The sequence below is a fragment of the Rhodamnia argentea genome, chromosome 4 (genome assembly GCF_020921035.1).
Source record: "Rhodamnia argentea isolate NSW1041297 chromosome 4, ASM2092103v1, whole genome shotgun sequence".
In the NCBI taxonomy this organism is placed as follows: domain Eukaryota; kingdom Viridiplantae; phylum Streptophyta; class Magnoliopsida; order Myrtales; family Myrtaceae; genus Rhodamnia; species Rhodamnia argentea.
The window spans coordinates 21,415,871-21,433,695 of record NC_063153.1 but is presented as its reverse complement, the minus strand read 5'-3'; the positions used below and the strand labels follow the sequence as shown (position 1 = coordinate 21,433,695).

Here is a 17,825-nt window from a genome sequence, read left to right as displayed (position 1 = left end):
TGCGGCTCCGACCAACGGACAGTGACAAGCGGGCGCGATGAGGTGACGGAGAAGACGAACAGAGAAAGCTTTGCCATGTCCGACCGGACCGCGCGATTCCACAAACAATAAAATACAAGAAGTGGGACCCGCTTGTTCTCTCTCTCCCTCTCCACGATTGCATCTGACATCTGTTGTGTATCTCTCGACTCGCGAACAGTCCCACTCTCACTCCATCTACTCATTCGATCTCAATCGATCTTCCCAGCGTCCTCGGCTTCTGGATCCAGTCCATCTCCCACCAGCGCTTCCGCTCCAAAAGGTCAGAGCGATCGAATTCGGCAATGTAGCACTCTAAGAAACGAAGCATTAGATTCGTCAAGTTCCGATTTTTACTTCTCATTTGAATGTTTCCTGCATTGTCTCCATACCACCGAGCTCCACCGATGCCGACTCTCTCCGAGGGAAGCCTCCGATGGCAAAATCTGAACAGTTAGCGCGCGTGTGTGTGCAGTAAAGGGCATTGCAGGAGAATGGCTGGAGGGGAGCGATGGTGCGTGGTGACCGGTGGGAGAGGCTTTGCGGCGCGGCATTTGGTGGAGATGGTCATCAAGTACGAGATGTTTTCGGTCCGCGTCGCTGATTTGGGGTCGAAGATTGAGCTCGAGCTATCCGAAGAGAACGGGACCCTCGGGGAGGCTTTGAGGTCAGGCCGCGCTCAATACGTGTCTGTCGATCTCCGAGAGAAGGCCCAAGTGCTTAAAGGTTGCAACTTTTCTGTCTCCATATCAATGCGTTTAACTTTACTTCTGTCTACATATTCGTCGTTATATCAAATCGCTGGTGGGCTTGCTCATAGTGTGGGATAATCTGTAGTGTTTGATTTTAATTTTGAGAGATTTAATCAAGAAAATAATTTTGTTCCTTTTCGGTTATATAAGCTATCTCATTTTGTTCCCCAGCATTTGAAGGAGCTGAGGTGGTCTTCCACATGGCTGCTCCTAATTCATCCATCAATAACCATCAGCTCCATCATTCAGTCAACGTGCTAGGTAATTTTGCCCATCTGGTATGGTTTGTTTTGTATCCTGGATTTTAATTTTGTAATGAGGTTCTTGTCTTTACTTTCTTTTGAACTCGCAGGAACGAAGAATGTGATTGACGCATGCATCGAGCTGAAAGTAAAGAGACTTATTTATACTAGCTCCGCCAGTGTTGTGTTTGATGGAGTCCATGGAATACTCAACGGGGATGAATCGCTGCCTTATCCACCAAAGGTATTAACCTGGTTAGAAGGTCATAGTATTGAAAACTACCCTATCACAAGTAAATGCTTGCCTATACTTTTTATTGCATGAAGTAATTTGGTTTCTAACATGAGTTTCTAGAAGAAAAGTAGCATGTAATATGTACGTACATACCAACTTATGCATGTGTCTGTATGTAGAACCTTAACTAGCTTTTGCCTTTTCTATCATCTTTTGACTTTGAATACATGCTTTTTGAACTTTTAGCACAATGATTCATATTCAGCAACTAAAGCTGAAGGAGAAGCCTTGGTGATTAAGTCAAATGGTAGGGATGGGCTCCTGACATGCTGCATACGTCCTAGCAGCATTTTTGGTCCTGGTGATAAGTTGTTGGTTCCATCTTTGGTGGACGCTGCTAGAGCGGGAAAATTAAAGGTAATTTGTTTATCTTTATGTTGCATTCCAAACATGGCTGAATAAATGAATTTGAGTCATGCCAAACTCTGTTTAGTGTTTCAAACGTGATGTCGTGGTGATAAAACTACTATGTCATCCTCTAGTTTATCTCATTGTACCTCCAGTCCATCACTAGCACTGTCATACCATTAGTTTCTTGAAAAAGTTGTCCTGGCAGTTCTCCCGGTTTATTTGCAATTTCTCCCCCTGTTTACCCCAAACTTCTAATTGCTAGTCCTCGTACCGTTGCCCTCTTTGTGGTTTCATCACTATTCTCTAGTCTTTATGCCCAATCTTTTTCATGTCCGACTGTTGCAGAAGTCTTATAGCGTTTCTGTCAGTTGAATACAGAAACGATATGCGTAGAAACTGATGTAATTGCTTTAGAAATATCTTATGACCAGCTGATTATGAACTGAGTTATTTCTTTACGTACTTATTTGCTTGTTTTGTAAATGACCAGTTCATTATAGGTGATGGCAACAATCTATACGACTTCACTTTTGTTGAAAATGTAGCTCATGCCCATATATGTGCTGAAAGGGCACTAGCATCAGGAGGTGATGTATCAGAAAAGGCTTCAGGGCAGGTGCATTTAATCTTCTCTATATTTTGCACATTTCTGGCCGAAAGGATTTTTTCTTAATTGTCTGAGCCTGACTCAACTCAATCTGCTTCTCATCAAAATCCATCTTCACTTAGTCTCTTGTGTTAAAGACAAGGAAAGAAAAGAAAACACCAGGATTTGAACTATGTATGATGTTGCTGCTCTTTCGTGTCTGTGCTGTGGACCTGCATTGGAATGGTAGCGTCTCAAGTGCACCAAGGGTTTTTATGTCCAGATCCTGCTGCTTGCATTAATAGTCTGTTCTCGATTATTAGTTGGTTACAGGTGCTGTAGTACCTTAAACGAAGGATTGTAGAGGAACGCTGAAATCTGAAGATAAGATTAGTTTGGGCAAAGAAAAATTTGTTTTAACCATGAGCCAGTTAGTAGCCTTATCTACAGGCTGGATGCATGCTAACTCAGTGTCCTTTCAATGAAGCAAATGCTTGCGCTTCTCTTAAAGCCATGGCTGCTATTCTTGGCCATGGCAATGTTGAGATAGAGTTTAATTGCTGCTTTGATTATTGTTAATAGAGGAAATTGAGAAATCTGTTTCCCAAGGATAAACCTGCATTACCTTCTTTTCGAAGTCATCAGGTGACATAGCAGTCGTACTGGATTTGGGCACTCTCTAAATAAAAGAATTGGTTTCTGCAGGCGTATTTTATAACTAATATGGAGCCAATCAAGTTTTGGGAGTGTGTCTCATTAATTCTTGAAGGTCTTGGCTATGAAAGGTACTTTTTTTTTTTTTTTTCTCTCATTCGTCCCTAAGATTTTTTCTTGCTGAAAGTTACAGAAACTTCTTGTTGCTTCTTGGTGAAAGAAGTTGTGACCATCCTTGATACCGTGATTCTGGATAAAACAAATCTTGCTGCTCTAGCGGAAGCCCTGATTTTGAGTTGTCATGTAGATTGTTTCAATTTTCTTGACAACACCAGTAATAATGACACTGCTGATGTGATACATGAAACATCAGATCTGGAATCCAGGGCATATCCTGAATTTACAAGCTAGTTGTAATTTAAAAACAGTGACAAGGCTACCATTCCAAACTGTGAGTCGATTATTTTTTGTGAAATACTTCTGCGAATTTGTTGTTTTTATTTTTGCTTCTCATGGACTGATCAGTTGCAATTAATCGATAACTGCTGTCAACAACGCTAACTGATTTCGTGTCTTTAACCTTATACGAATAAGGAACTAGGTTCTACTCGTCTAACTTCTAAAGGATATGTTCACTGGAAATGCTTTCAAGGAAACCTGGGAGCATTTTATTGATCTCGTTATTCAGAATATTTCTACTGCTTTTTTGTCTCACATTTTAGTCCAGGTTGTCTTTGGGGCAATTTAGGCTAAGCACTTAATATCACAGGTCTCCATCTAAGTTGAAAAAAACAACAAACAATCAGAGTTCTTGTCCCTCTGTTGTCAATTGGTTTTTAATTTTGACTTCAAATCTAATGTACATTGTACGCTATACTAGTTTTTCAGAGCTCGTAATGATTTGCAGGCCACGGATAAAGATTCCTGCTTCTGCTATAATGCCAATTGCACATATGGTGGAGTTAGCTTATAGACTTTTGGGCCATTACGGGATGCCAATTCCACAGTTCACACCTTCGCGCATTAGACTCCTCTCCTGCAGCAGATCATTTAACTGTTCGAAAGCAAGGGATCGACTTGGCTACACACCCGTTGTACCTCTTCAGGTTTTCATTCTTCTATCGGATAGGTTAAGAGTCACTTGCATTTACTTTAACTAAGGCACTGTTTTAGTGCAATATGGTGATGTTGATGTTGATGGTAATTTTTTCGCTTCTTAAAATGTCCTCTTTTTGTTGCATGATGAAGATGTGAAGTGCCGCTGTACCAAGTTATAATAAGTCAGATCTTGTCCATCCATGTACTGAGTTTCTTATTGTAGTTTAATAAGCATATGGTGTCAATACTACAGGATAACTTACACGAGAATAGACCAATAATTTCGTAGTACTTCAAATGCATTAATGTTCATGCGTCGTAGATGATGAAATGAGCTTCTCTGCATGACGAAGTTTTGGAGTGCTTGTCTCTGGAACATTCACCAAGTTGTTTACTTGTGTGATGTGATTGGACTAGTAGATCTCTTGCAGGAGGGCATAAAGCGAACAATAGAGTCATACGCACACCTCAGGGCTGTCAATCAGCCTAGAAGAGAAGGGCCATCTAAAGCGTCCATGTACCTTGGAAATGGAAGGGGTATGTAGCTGTATCTGTCCTGGTTTCACCTTTCCTTAGATTAGGTGCTTTTGGGTTGTCATTGGCTGGGATATATTATTGAACGTGAGTGTATATGGTGCTTATGGAGAATATTTATGCTGCGGTCAATTGCACAATATATGTCTTTTACTAATTTTTATTGCTAAGATTTTTTTCTCTTTACTGTTAAAAGTAGTAAAGGGTCGTGATGATCTTGATATGACTGATTGATAAGGAACACCTAGAATGCATGAATCAGTGAGAGAGTTAACGGCAGCATTAATTTGGTTTTATCTGAAGCATACCTTTTCCTCAACATCCATGGGACCTTTTAACAAAAAAAAAAAGACTTTTTAGCAGGTCTTAACATGCTAAAGACTTTGCCGTGTGCAGCTAATAGCAGGAGTAAAAATTTATTAATGACACGGGATGCTGTTTGAGGAAGGATACTGAGTTTCCGAAGGAGCATTTTTGTTAAATTGTTTCGATAACTCTGTTCAGTATTTATCCAAGCCTTTTTCCCTTATTTTTGGTGATGGAAGTCCATAAAACTGCATCCCAATTCAGGGTATAAACTGCATGCATTGAGACAAAAGATTTAAGAGCAGGATGTTTAACTTTATTGCAATCTATACTTATGTGAGATGCATGGCTATAGAATCTAACATTTTGGTTTAGCTGAAAGCTAAGTCTGATAGGAACTACCATGGTACTTGTCTTTTATCTTTAATTTGCCTTCTGTGCATTTTGCCCCTCCTTGGCACATAATATTAGAGTATTTTTCTTAAAAGGATGCAATTTTTTGGACAAAATTGCTGTGGGCATGATGATCCGGTGTCTTGAATTGGTGTAATGGTTGTCATTACTGTTGGGTTATGTAATTGTTTGCTACAAGGCTTATTGCCCTTAGGACATTTTTGTGTAAGACAGCTGTAATATCTTGTTTCGACAAGTTGATATCTTTTAGTCTTCACTGTTTGCAGTTGCTGACACATTGCTCTGGAAGGACAAGAAAATGACATTAACCACACTAGCAGTTTTGGCTGCAATCTACTACAACTTTATTGCTTCGGGGTCAAGTATCATCACTTCTCTTTCGAAGTTCCTTATCGTGGCATCCATATTCTTGTTTGTTCATGGTATCTTGCCAGCAAAGATGTAAGCCATTTCTGTTTTGCTTTTCATTTCTTCCCTATGAACACATTGTTCTACCTTTTTGTACATGCCTTTTGATTCTGCCCATTTTTTATTCCGAAAGCAGTAATATCAATGTAACCAGATCACAATATACAGTTGATTGTGTTACTTCAAATTGACTGGATTTACTGAAGTCATTTAGCAGTAACTGAAATGCTGTGAGCTAAGAGTTGTTAGAGTGATTTGAGTTCAATTTTTCATCTACACAGGAAAACAGGAAGAAACTCATTCTATGTCGGATTTTGATTAATTCTCGGCCTACTTTAATATGAGAGTGAGGAGATCCCTACCTTCATACTTGAGGGAAGCCAAATCTGACTGTTAGTGGAATTTTATGCTTGTGCAGATTGGGATTAAAGATCGAGAAAATCTCCCCATCAAGTTTTTACATATCAGAAGAGAAATCTCAAAGTTTTGCTTTGTCAGTGGCATCAACATGGAATAATGCTGTAAAAATTTTGACAACCCTCTCCATGGGTAATGATTGGATACTTTTTCTTAAGGTACTTCAACTCTTGATTGATTTTATTTAATTGCTTGCTTCCACTTCCTTCTCATGGTTTTTATTCTCTTGCATTTAAAGATGCTAATGAAGTGAATGGACACGTGGCATGCATGCAATAGCACAATCAAGTTCTTAAAACTAATTGTCAAGTGTAAATATGTTTTCAAAGAATATCACTCTTCCGACAAACAAAACTGGCCAGAATTGGTGATGACCTGTTGTTACTTTCCGGGATGAAGTCCTAAATTCAATTACCAGCCCCCAATGAAACACATTCTTACAATGTGAGTATATCACCTGAAGTTCTCACACAATTAGAAAAGAGTGTTCCCCATTTCTCATAGTCGCTTGGTTATTATGACTGTAAATTTGATCACCAATTGGGCTCATCACGTCACACTCTGCAAAAAGATGGAAGATAAGGATTATCTAATCCATAGCAGAGCTGGTGCACATCCACCCACCCATCATCATAATAAATTATTTGTGGGAGCTGTATCTAGATCCTGGACGTGGCTTTAAATGTTGATTGTGCAATTCTTCATGTTATAGTCATCATGGTACCTAGAATGAAAAACTTGTTCCAATAGCCAGTTTTTGCGAATGAACTCTGCCTTTTAATTGAAACAGGTCATCAGCGTGCTACTAATGGTTAGCATCATCGGAGCCATTCCTGTGCAGAGTTTGTTTGCGATAGGTTAGATCTCTCTCTCTCTCTCTCTCTCTTGTCCGCTTACAAATATACATATGTCCATGCATGAACATGCTATACTCGTATTTTACTCAAAGTATGTGGACAAAGACGTATATCGGTATTTCTTCTGCCACTTATTTGCTCGTGCGTAATAAATGAATGACCCTATTGTGAAGAAGTTTGATTGTGTCGGACATGAGAAAGATTTGAGGTATAATGTTTCTGAAGTTGACACTGCACTGATGCTTAATTAAGTTGAGAGAAATTTGGTCAAGTTGATTTCGAAAATGTAACGTTTTTGTTATTCGCTTAGGTATGTCATTATTTATTGAATATCAAATGGCTATGATGCTATGTTGAAGAGTGGGAGAATCGTGAAGGAAATGAAGTTTGAGAGAAGACCTTCAAAATTGTGAATGCTTGGTTTTTTTGATTGTTGGATGGGCCCTTCAGAAAAAAAAAAAAGACAAGAATTTCATCTGTACTTGATGTGCGAGATATAGCTGTTAATGCTAGCCAATTTGGATGCAATGCTCTTCCTGTTTCCACTTTTCCTGTCAATGGCATGCTTGGAATTCTGGAAAGTACAATCAGCTGATTTGTTTACTCTTGCTAGTCTAATTGATGCTAATACTAGGTAAAATGAAATGGGGCATCTTTGAAATGTCCCGGTGCTGCCACTACAATGTTGTAGTTTGATTGTCGTCGTTGTTTTGTCGATATGAAAAAAGAGAAATTTCGTGACATTGACTGTCTTTAGTGCCATTATTCCAAATATGACGGGGCCATTTGTCTAGATTTCTCTTTCTTGATTTTTTTTGGCTCAGTTTTTGGTTTTCTTTTTCAGCTCAAGCTCTTTGGTGAGAGTCGAAATTGTTGAATTACTAAGCAATTTATATCCACTTTGATGGACTCAAGAAAGTCCCTTGATTTTCTCTTTATACTGGAAAAAAGAAAATGGAGTGATTCTATCCAGTCCATCAAAATGGAAATGCTATATGGCTTGGATATTCTATGAGGGACAACTCTCCAACTACATGTCGGGACATTTTAATAATTTTCTGTCTCGATTTCAGTGTTTTGCATGGAAGCAACTATGTGTTAACTCCTCATATCTTGCTGCATTGGCTCTGGGACTCACTTCAAATCAAAAGTAATGCCTGTCTAAAATCTCGCTGCAGGGGTTCCCTTCGCCTTCGTAGCTTTCTTGGTGTATGAGAAGAAGGAACAAGAAATCGATGCAATAGTCCTGGAAGCTCTCTCCTGTGGATGCAAATTTAAGTCTTGCATTGCTGCAAAATTCCTAAATACTAAGAAGAACAATTGATAGAAACCAAATGCAAGTGTTGGCATTTGGTATTGCTCTTCTTCTAGCGCCCCTCTGTTCTTCTGTGACACAATGTTTAATGCTTCGTCTCCCAGTAAAGGCCCAGGTGCAATAGAATATTTGGCCATTCTCTGCAAACCGCTACCCTTGAACGGGAGAGACGAGAAAATTTGTGGGTTTTATTTTTGTTTTCCTGGTCTCTTGCAGTTTATGTTAGCAAAACACAACGTTTTTGGTTTTTGTCTGGGGATATGTGCTTGATTATTGATTGCACAACAAATGTTCTCTGGCTCCGGTTTCAGATCAAGCTTTCTTATTTTGTTTGTAAGCTTCACTGCTTCCAGAGGACTTGCTGTCCTACAACACCCGTTTCATGCGTGCAAATTAGCTAATCTTCCTCGTGTTTACGCAGATGAGCTTTCGACAGTAAAAAGCATCTCAGAGCGAACTTTCCAATCATAGTTCACATTCAACTGCTTATAGTGATATTTCCATAATATTGTTTGCAGCTCGTTGGGAGAATATAACTTGCTTCGGGGGCATTCTCCTTATTTCAGATAGTATTGAGGTGTAGTTGATGTGCTATTTTGCGCGGTCTAGGAATTTGATGTTGTTGACAATCCTGTGGCCCCCAAGGACCCTTTTGACTCTCAAATGTTTACTCCTCGTGGATGCTATAGATGACAATCTGCTATGACAGAAATTGGCAAAACCCACCATCTCTTTGTTCTCATCTTCCTGTATATCTCTTCCTAGTCACCTTTAACTATGCATCAAAGCGATGGATTGCGGTATATTATTACGACTTCCTGATTGAAGATCGGGATATCATATAAGTCACTGTCTTCGACCCATCAGTTGGCCAAATCAAAAAGGGCTGCCTTCACCTCATTTGCCTGCTCTGTTTCCATCATCGGAAGCCTACAGCTCCATCCGGACACTTCCTCCTCCTTTTGGTGTCTGCGCGTGGCTGTCTGTTTTTCCTCCTGTAAAACACTTTTTCACCCTCTTCCATATTCCTACCAAAGCGAAAGGCATTCCTAGTCCCCACACATGACTCCAAAGTGCCGCTTTTGATAAGCTTAATAAACTACTCACAATGTCTTCGGCAGATCCCCAGTGCTAGCGGGTTTCTGTAGCATTATAATATATCAGCAGTTTGCTGGACCAACCGAGCATGCAACCTCAGCATTCTTCTCCTCCAGCACATGACTGAGTGCGCAAGCGATGCTCATCTTCGATCGCTGTAACTATCCTGTGCAAGTAGAGAGTTAGTGCAGAATGACATGCCAAGATGTGGACATCGAGTCAACGATAATGGTTCTTATGGGGTGGTGTGTGTGTAGGGGCTGATCAACTGTTCAGGTCAACGTTGAGTAGCTACTAGGATGTTGCATTGAAAGGGACATCTACCCCGGGAGACAGATGAATGACACCAACCAAAAACGAAAGAAAAAAACAGAAAAATCAATAAGAAAGACGATCTAGATGCTTTCGAATTAGGCCAGTAGAGAAGGAGGTCGAGCCTAGACAACCCACGGGCCGAAGTCGGTATCAAGATCGGAATATGATTAGCCGGCCCGTTTTACTTCTCGGGGCGGTACTTTTCGCGCGAGTCTTATCGTGTGAATTTGAGCGACTTTGGCTATACCAAGCTATCCCATTGATTATTGATGTGAAGCCAATTGTTGAATAGGACATGCGATTAATAAGAGTACAAAAAATCAATTTAAGGAGGATGGTACTACCCTTTCGTTCATCTACCTCGATCGTTTTCTAACCAAGCTTCTCAATCCATCCGAATCATATTTATGAGTTCCCTCACTGTTTATTGATCGGTTTGTTTTCTGCCGCATTGATTTTCTCTTTTTATTTTTGGGTATTGAGTTTGGTTTTATCTGTATATATAGGCAGGAGGAAGGTGCGGATGGTATACATTAGAGTTGCCACATTCGGTTCAAAATTCGACCCCGTGATTGCGCATTTATTGACTTACTTGTAAAGAAAGTGATTCCTTTTTTTTTTTGTTTGATGTGGGTAAATTTAGATATGTTTTAAATTTATGTTACGGAGACAATAGGTATTGCATTTTCTTGTAGGTAAGTCAGGTATTTCCACGAACATGTAAAACGGGGATCATGTGACTCAAATATCGAATTAGTCGATCTCGTAAATATGAAAAAACCGAACACGTGTCGTGCTGCTACACGTTCAATTTTTAGACATTCAGCCAATCCGAGAATAGGAGATTGAATCGAGTTCTCAATTGGGAATTCCCATAAGAACAAAGTGAGATCATGTCCAAGTAGTTTCCAATCTGTTCTTTCAAAGGGGAAATGATGATGATGATGATGATGATGGTTGAAGTTGTTGTTCCCAATAAAATTAAAACTCTCCCTCCACCCTGTCCTAATTGACCGAGCAAAGGGACTGAGCTGGCCGTATTTACCGATTTACCCCTTGCAGTGTTCTTGGTGGACCGTCCTGCATGGCCCATGTTTCCCTCTTCACTAACTTTGAGCTTGCTTGCAGGATGGGGCTTCATTGCCCCAGTTCTCACCTCCCCCAATTCTCATTTTGCAAAGCTTCCTCACAAATTTGATTACACAGCTGGTCCTTGAAGTTGCATTGAGTCAAATTACAAATCCCAATGCTTTGTTGTCATAGGGATATAAGATTGACGAGGGTTTGGCTCTACTTAATATGAAGGCGACAATCCGAGTACATAGACAATGCTAGTTTTCCGATTTCGTGGGTAGGAAGCTGAACCAAATTGCTCCAAATGTAAAAGAAGAAACTTTATGATCCCCGGAAAACCACACCTTACGACCTAGAAGTTCTTTTGCAATATTACGTATTTGTCTTGTTAATTTCAAACACAGCAATTCATTTAATTAGATGCCTTTCCGTTTTTGTTTGGTTTTTTGGGTTATAAATTATAAAAGCCCGGTTTGTTTGAAAAGCTTTTTGCTCAATGGAACCTACACTCAGGTTGGAGGAGATACACAAAAGAAAAATCAGTTTTGGAACAAGAAGCCAATAAGCAGACCAGATTGCCAAAGTGGCATAATTCTCGATCCGGAAGTGAGAACTAGATGACAGTTCAAGGTCCTAAGAAAAAGGAACTAGGAATGTGGACATGTTCAGTGGCAACGCCGTAATTCCGCGGGAAAACATGCCCGTTCGTTCGGCGTGCTTTGCAACGCGAAGTGAGGACTGAGGAGTCCAGAGAAAAAGGCAATGCGTAAAGCAAGAGCCACCCCGTGCCCTACTCTGGCGGTTGAATTTTGGTGTGGGCGATGTGATTCCCGTTTTTCCTTTTGAAGCTTTAAAAGCATGAGAAATTAAAGCGAAGCCGGCAAAAGCTCTCGAATGCACAAGAACTGACGGGCGACGAACGAGCGCTCGATTCAAAAAATCTCCGCCTTTTTATGCATAGACCCTTTTGTGCATATGCCAAAGGGAGAGAGAGATTGTTCAAAATTCTTGATTTGTCTGATTCTTCATCCTCCTTTCTCGTTGGAATTGAGTAACGCATATTCACGCTCTCCCTTTCTTTCTCAGAGCTTGCTTCTCCATGCGTTGAAGTAGACCAATTCGTAAAACTTCTCTCGTCATTCATTTCCGGGCCATCCTAAAACTACCCTTGTTGGTTTTTGTAAGTGACCCGGGATCGATTCTTGTTCAGAAATGATTTCTGGACGTCCTTTTCGATGACCCTTTTGACATTAGGCAACCATTTCGGTGTCCACCCCATGAAAATGAGTGTTTTCTTTTTTACCATTTGCTCATTGAGTAAGAGTTGAGAGATGCAGTTTTTTCAGAGAAGCGAGTTTTTGAGATGAGGGGAGTGTGAGCGTCGGTGGTGATTATGGGAAGTGGAAGAGTGGAGGTCATCAGTAGCAAAGGGTGTTCGAAATTCGTGGTTGGGCTCTCGGCTTCATTGCCGTCTTTTAGAGGTCTGCAATCGTTGGAGCCAACCATGTCTCCTGCTCCATCTTCGGTCGGGTCTCAGCCAGGAACACGATTGAGTGGTCCATTTTCAGGGCTTGTAATATGCGTCACTGGTCTATCTAAAGGTAAGAGCTTGTGAATTCTCCTTTACTATGTCCAATCTGCATTTGAGATGCTACCCTCGTATCATTCCGCTTTCTAGCCTTCTTTTTTGTGGCTTTTGATATTGAATGTGATTGTTTGAGGTTTAGGCGCTTTTCCTCAAATTCGTGGCTTTTTCAAATGTGCTTTATTGTGAATTGCAGAAGCAAGGAAACAGGTCATGGATGCAACGGAGAGATTAGGTGGAAAATATAGCCCCGATTTACATCCTCAGTGTACCCATTTAATCGTCCAGATATCCTTTTATTTAATTCCTTTCAGCTTTTAATTAGAAGCTTTTTTTTTTCAGTTAGATGACTAGATCAGTATTTATGAGGATACTTCATGGTGATGCCTGGATGTGGTGAACTTTCCAGTACCCTCCGCTTTTTGTGGAGTTCATGACAGTTATATCTCTTCATTGTTTGTGTGAACCTTAATGGTGGCTACAGTTTTGGTGGACGGAAGTTTGAGCATGCTTTGAAGCATGGACCCAAAAATGGTCTCTTCATTGTGACGCTGGGATGGTTTGTGGAGAGCGTCAAGAGGAATGGTACGGAGGGTACCAGTGTGTTGTACATTCCAGTCACATACGTCTGATAGGTTTTGACTTGATAGACTACATGTGATCAATCTACTTTGCTTTTCATCCTCAGTTTATGTTCATTTGTATCTCACGGAAGGTAGGTTTATAAATTGGTCATTATGTAAAGTTGGGAACCTGTCACGGAGAGAGATATCTAGGTGAGCTATGTTCAAGTTATTACTTGGCTCTTTTCCATTGATTATCTTCTCTCTGGCTGTGATTCCAGAATGCAAAAAGTAAAATGTAGACATGCACAAAAATACGTGTCTGGGCAGTTTGATGTGGTGATGTTATGTCAAATAAGTTAGGACCAGTGGTATCTACCCCCCGCAAGGAGAGAACAGAGAGTTTGTTTGTCAGGCTTGCATTCAACTAGGTTTTGCAAACATACTCCTGATAAATCAACTACCTGCTTTGTGGTTAATCTCCTGATGTAGTCCACCTGGCTTAGATGTCCAATTACTTTGGGAATCACATTTCCTGATGTGCTCCTTTTTGTTTAGTTTGAGTTACAAACTGAATCCGTTTCACTGCAGCTATGATGATTCATTCTGCTATCCTATTAGGAGATAGGTGTTTGAGTAACTTCATGTTTAAATCAATTTCTCTGAAATATACCTCCAAATGTTGTCTGAATATATTGGTTGAGTGAAAGTGCTTAAAATTAATATTTTATCTGTTCTTTTTCATCATGCAGTGAGGTTGAGTGAGACATTATACAGTGTTAAGACTGTTGGAGATAGCGGCGGTCGAATAGAAGCGTTGCATCAGGCTCGTGGGATTACTGGTGCTGAGAATTCTTGTCTTCCTGCCAGTATTCACGAAGCCAAGAAACTTGAAAGGACTGAAGAGTCACGCCTTTTGTCTTCGGGAAGAGAATCTCAAAGAAGTGTTGATTTGGTGACTTTATCTGGTCAGTCTGTTTACTTAGATTCAGACATTTCGGCTGAACTACAGAACAAGGTTAGCACTACTATCTTTTGGGAGTACAATACTTTTGCTTTGTTTCTCTATAAGACTTTCAGAATTATGACTTATTCTTGAAAGTTTATCCTTTGTCTTTGTATTAGAATTTCATGGAATGGAGAAATCTTCTCTTGATTTGATAAGTTGCTCACTGCTCATGTAGTATGAACATGTCTACATTCTGGACAGGTGATTGATGCAGCCACTAGAGAAGGCGCCTCAGTTGTAGATAAGTGGTACATTGGTAGCAATGCTCATGTTGTCTGCGAAGGGAATTCCATCAGAAGATATCTTGGCCACTGTAATAATCTTGTCACTGTGAGTGTTCTTTCATTGCATTTGAGTGATTGGTTTAATTATGCATGTTTCTGGGAAAAGAAATAAGTTCGATGCTTAGGCTTTTTGGATATTCCAGTTAATTGACCTTTTGTGCTTGCATATCTTGTGTTTTATGCTCTAATATCCTTTTCATAAATGATGTGGCTCAGCCACTGTGGCTTTTGAAGACAGCAAAAGAGCAACATCTCCGGAGGCTCGTTCACCTATCTGCTGATTTGGCCAGGCAGCTGGGAATGATGCTTGATAATTATCATAATGGTCCTCTGAAGGAGGTAATCTCATTTGACTTGTTGAGAATTAAAGTTTGTGCTCAAGATTGACACCGAGAAGTCTTGTTGTTGCAAAGGTTACTGAGGTTTTATATTTTCTGAGTCTTTCAGACAGAGGACATCAACTTTTCCCCGAGTGCTACTAATATTTTGCTTTATTTTTTCCTTAGTGTAATTGCTGCCTGTCTTGTCAAATTCTAAAATTGGCCTAACAAGAATTAAAAGAGCACTTGAAGCATCAAGAAACTAGACCGGTATTGTGATGTGAAAAGTTGTAGTGTGTTAAAGCGAAAATTTCTAATGGAAAATTTTGTGTTGTCATTAAGTGCATATTCCTTTCCTTTCGGAAAGCGGAAGACTCTTCAAAGACGATTGTTATAAAGTCCTTAAAGAGTGTCATGCCTTTACCTATGCTAACTGTATTTTCGATACCCTTTTCAGAAGCTTTTTATTGTTCTTTTGCATCCTAAGATTTGAGGACGTTGGTTTTGCCAGGAAACAAAGAAGAATGACGTCGTCTTCGAAGGCCTGAGCTATAAAGCCAGTCATGAAGAAAGACAAAAAATTGTAAATTTTGCTAAGAGTGCGGTGAGAAATCGTCGTGGCCGCAAAATGCAGGTAGATGGTCGCCCCTTGTTCAATTATAGCTTTGTAATATCTTTAGCCACTTTTGAGTTTCAGGGTTTCGAGACCTCGTTGAGTTGGAATAGACGTAGATAAATTTTTATCTTAATTTATGGTGTGTTTGTTTCACTTAAAACTTTATGATAAAGAAAAATATTTTACTTGAAAATGAAGGTTTTTCAGTTGGTGGTTTAGGGAAAGTGATTCCCTTCTTGCCAAAGCAGAAGTCGTTTTCTCCCAATCTAAGTTTGTTGTTTTCAGTCCATGGAAAAAGTTTTTTGTGTACATTGATTTGTTTTCTGTCATCCAAACACTGGAAAGTCGGAAAACAATTTCCCAAAAACAATTTTCCTTAAAACAAATGGACCTTTAATTGGCAGAATTCAGCAGAAAAGTTCAGGGTGCAGTGATTTGCTTTCTCGGACTGGAGGACATACTATATAGGTGAACGTAGGAAACCAGATTAATGGAATTTGAATTTTACATCGCTCTGGAGATCTCTTTACAGACTAGGTGGCACCGACAACGACACTCAACACGACACGAGATGCCGACATGTCATTTCTTAAAAAATGGAGAATTCCAATAAGTTGGGACATGTTGTGCATTTAACGTATATTTTTATTCATACATGATAAATTATCACTTTTGTGATTGTTTCAATCAAATTAATAATAAATAATAAGAAAAAAAACCCTAGGATGAATTTACACTGAAAACATTAATCCACGATTTGTTAATATCATTCATTGTTCGAATTGACATATTCAACTACATTCGATTCCAATAATCCATGAAACTTGGAGAGAGAAAAAACAAGCAATTAGGACAGAGATGAGAGACGAATTGAGAGGGTGAGAGACGGCAATTAGGGTTTGGGCAATTATGGCCGAGCCAATTAGGTTGGAGGATTTTAGAATATTAGGTTTTGATGAATTTACATTTTGACCCCTAAAAAGTTGAAATTTTTTAAAATTGGCCCTGTGCATATCGGAATGGCGTGTCGGGAATGTTGGCCACGTGTTAGGCATGTGTCGGTGTCCGACACGCATCCAACACCGACATGGAGGCTCCGGAGAGTGTCCACGCTTCCTAGTTTACAGATGATTTGTCAGTTCTTTTTATTTGCGTGATTACCCCCAATCGTTATTTTCTTGGTTGTCTTGACACAACATGCAGTATGATTTTGTCTTTTTTTAATTTCAACAGACGTGCCAGACCCCGATACGGCCAATAACCTCAAGCAGTCTTCTGGATTCCATTTGCTGGTCCATATCTGAGCCAACTTCAACTGCTTCCATTTATACGGATTCGTTTAGTTCTGATGATGGCCGTGAGAATCATCCACGCGCGTTCTTTGATGCAAAAGGCGATGGCAAGGATTCAGAATCTTCTTTTGCAAACTTAACGAGGCCACTCACTGAAAGGTTTATCTGTGTGTGTGCGTGTGTGCACATTGGGGTGGATTGATGTTATGTCTTTCATTCAATCTGGCTCAGCTCTGAATGCCTAGAACTATTGGTGAGTCGAACCTATCAATCAAACATCTATATTTGTGTATTGCAGTGAGAAGAAAGAGTTGATTTTCAAAGACCACTTTCTCACTATACTGCTCCCAGTTGACCGCTTTGCTGAAATGGGGCCGTCTTCAAGGACATTTTTCAGCGACAAAGGTTTTACGTGCATTCAGGTGTTGGATCATATTTATGCTTTTTATCAGGTATACTTTTATATTGTTTTTCCCAAGTTTAGTTGCTTGAATGTTTAGTCATAGTTGTCTTTGATTATTCTGTGGTTGAGTCAAGTATCCGCCTAGACTGCAATAAAGTGTATGGTGAGTTCATGTCAGCTTACCATCAGGCCACTGTTTTCGGGTTAGGTATTTATGTATGATACGCATGAAGAGTGCATAATCAGTCATCGCATCATAAATAATGTACCAAGGACATAAGTCCATTTTCCTGTTAGCGTTACATGTGGATTATGTCCAGCAGATGCTGAATCTTCACAGACCCACGTGCGTTATGTTGATCTTTGCAAATAAGACGGCTGGTTCATAAGTTTGAAGTTTCTGATGCCATTTTGCAGGAGAACATGTCAGCTCAGGAAATAGAGGTTGCCATTCACACAGATTCAAGGCATGCTGACCGGCTTAGATCAGTGTACTGTAGTAAAGAAACTGCTGATTGTGGATTTGTGGCGTTCAAAAGGATTGACTTCTTGGGTAGCCGCAGGAGCTTTGAAATGCTAAAGCGGGTCAACGGGGACAACAATAGCAACGTATATGAACTGTTGGTTAGAGCATAGTAATGACTGCGTCGGATCTTGAGCCGTGTCCAGTATATTGGAAAGTCAGCACTTAGCTGATTTGATTTAAGAGGGAGATATCGTGCTAAGCTGACTGAACAACCCCGGCTTCCTTAGCGCAAATTCTATTTTGAAGAGGAATGAATAAGACAACACTTTTATTTGCTCGTGATTTGGTGTGCAGGGTAGTCGTCATAAAGTTGTATACTCAATAGGTTCATTTCCTAGATAGGAATACCTGATGTTGGTTGTCTATTACTGATCTTCTTGTGGATTTCATGGTCCTCATTTACCTTTTCTTTGATGGTGCATGTTATTCCCTGATAGATAGGGAAGAAGACGAGGGAAAGAACGTTATGGTGGAAGGAAAAGTGAAAGAATTG

General features: G+C 40.0%; 2 protein-coding genes across 3 annotated transcripts; both read left to right on the top strand.

Annotated features, from left to right (window-relative positions):
* Nucleotides 1–8,584, top strand: LOC115741092 (3beta-hydroxysteroid-dehydrogenase/decarboxylase). The gene is made up of 13 exons (XM_030674811.2): nt 1–301; nt 494–744; nt 942–1,031; nt 1,123–1,256; nt 1,494–1,664; nt 2,149–2,274; nt 2,950–3,029; nt 3,806–4,004; nt 4,428–4,533; nt 5,517–5,691; nt 6,077–6,233; nt 6,866–6,932; nt 8,111–8,584. The coding sequence occupies exons 2-13, from the start codon at nt 513–515 to the stop codon at nt 8,254–8,256; spliced, it is 1,683 nt and encodes a 560-aa protein (XP_030530671.1). The 5' UTR covers nt 1–301; nt 494–512; the 3' UTR covers nt 8,257–8,584.
* Nucleotides 8,585–11,510: 2,926 nt separating this feature from the next.
* LOC115741093 lies at nt 11,511–17,700 on the top strand. Of its 2 annotated transcripts, none has more exons than XM_048277523.1 (10): nt 11,511–12,335; nt 12,516–12,607; nt 12,802–12,904; nt 13,635–13,900; nt 14,093–14,221; nt 14,392–14,514; nt 15,007–15,129; nt 16,354–16,562; nt 16,702–16,855; nt 17,224–17,700. In XM_048277523.1, exons 1-10 carry the CDS (start codon nt 12,128–12,130, stop codon nt 17,440–17,442), a joined length of 1,626 nt encoding a protein of 541 aa, XP_048133480.1. In that variant the 5' UTR covers nt 11,511–12,127; the 3' UTR covers nt 17,443–17,700. The 2 variants fall into 2 exon arrangements, with proteins under 2 accessions (XP_048133480.1, XP_030530672.1); XM_030674812.2 differs by having other exon boundaries at nt 16,345–16,562.
* The last annotated feature ends 125 nt before the right edge of the window (nt 17,701–17,825 follow it).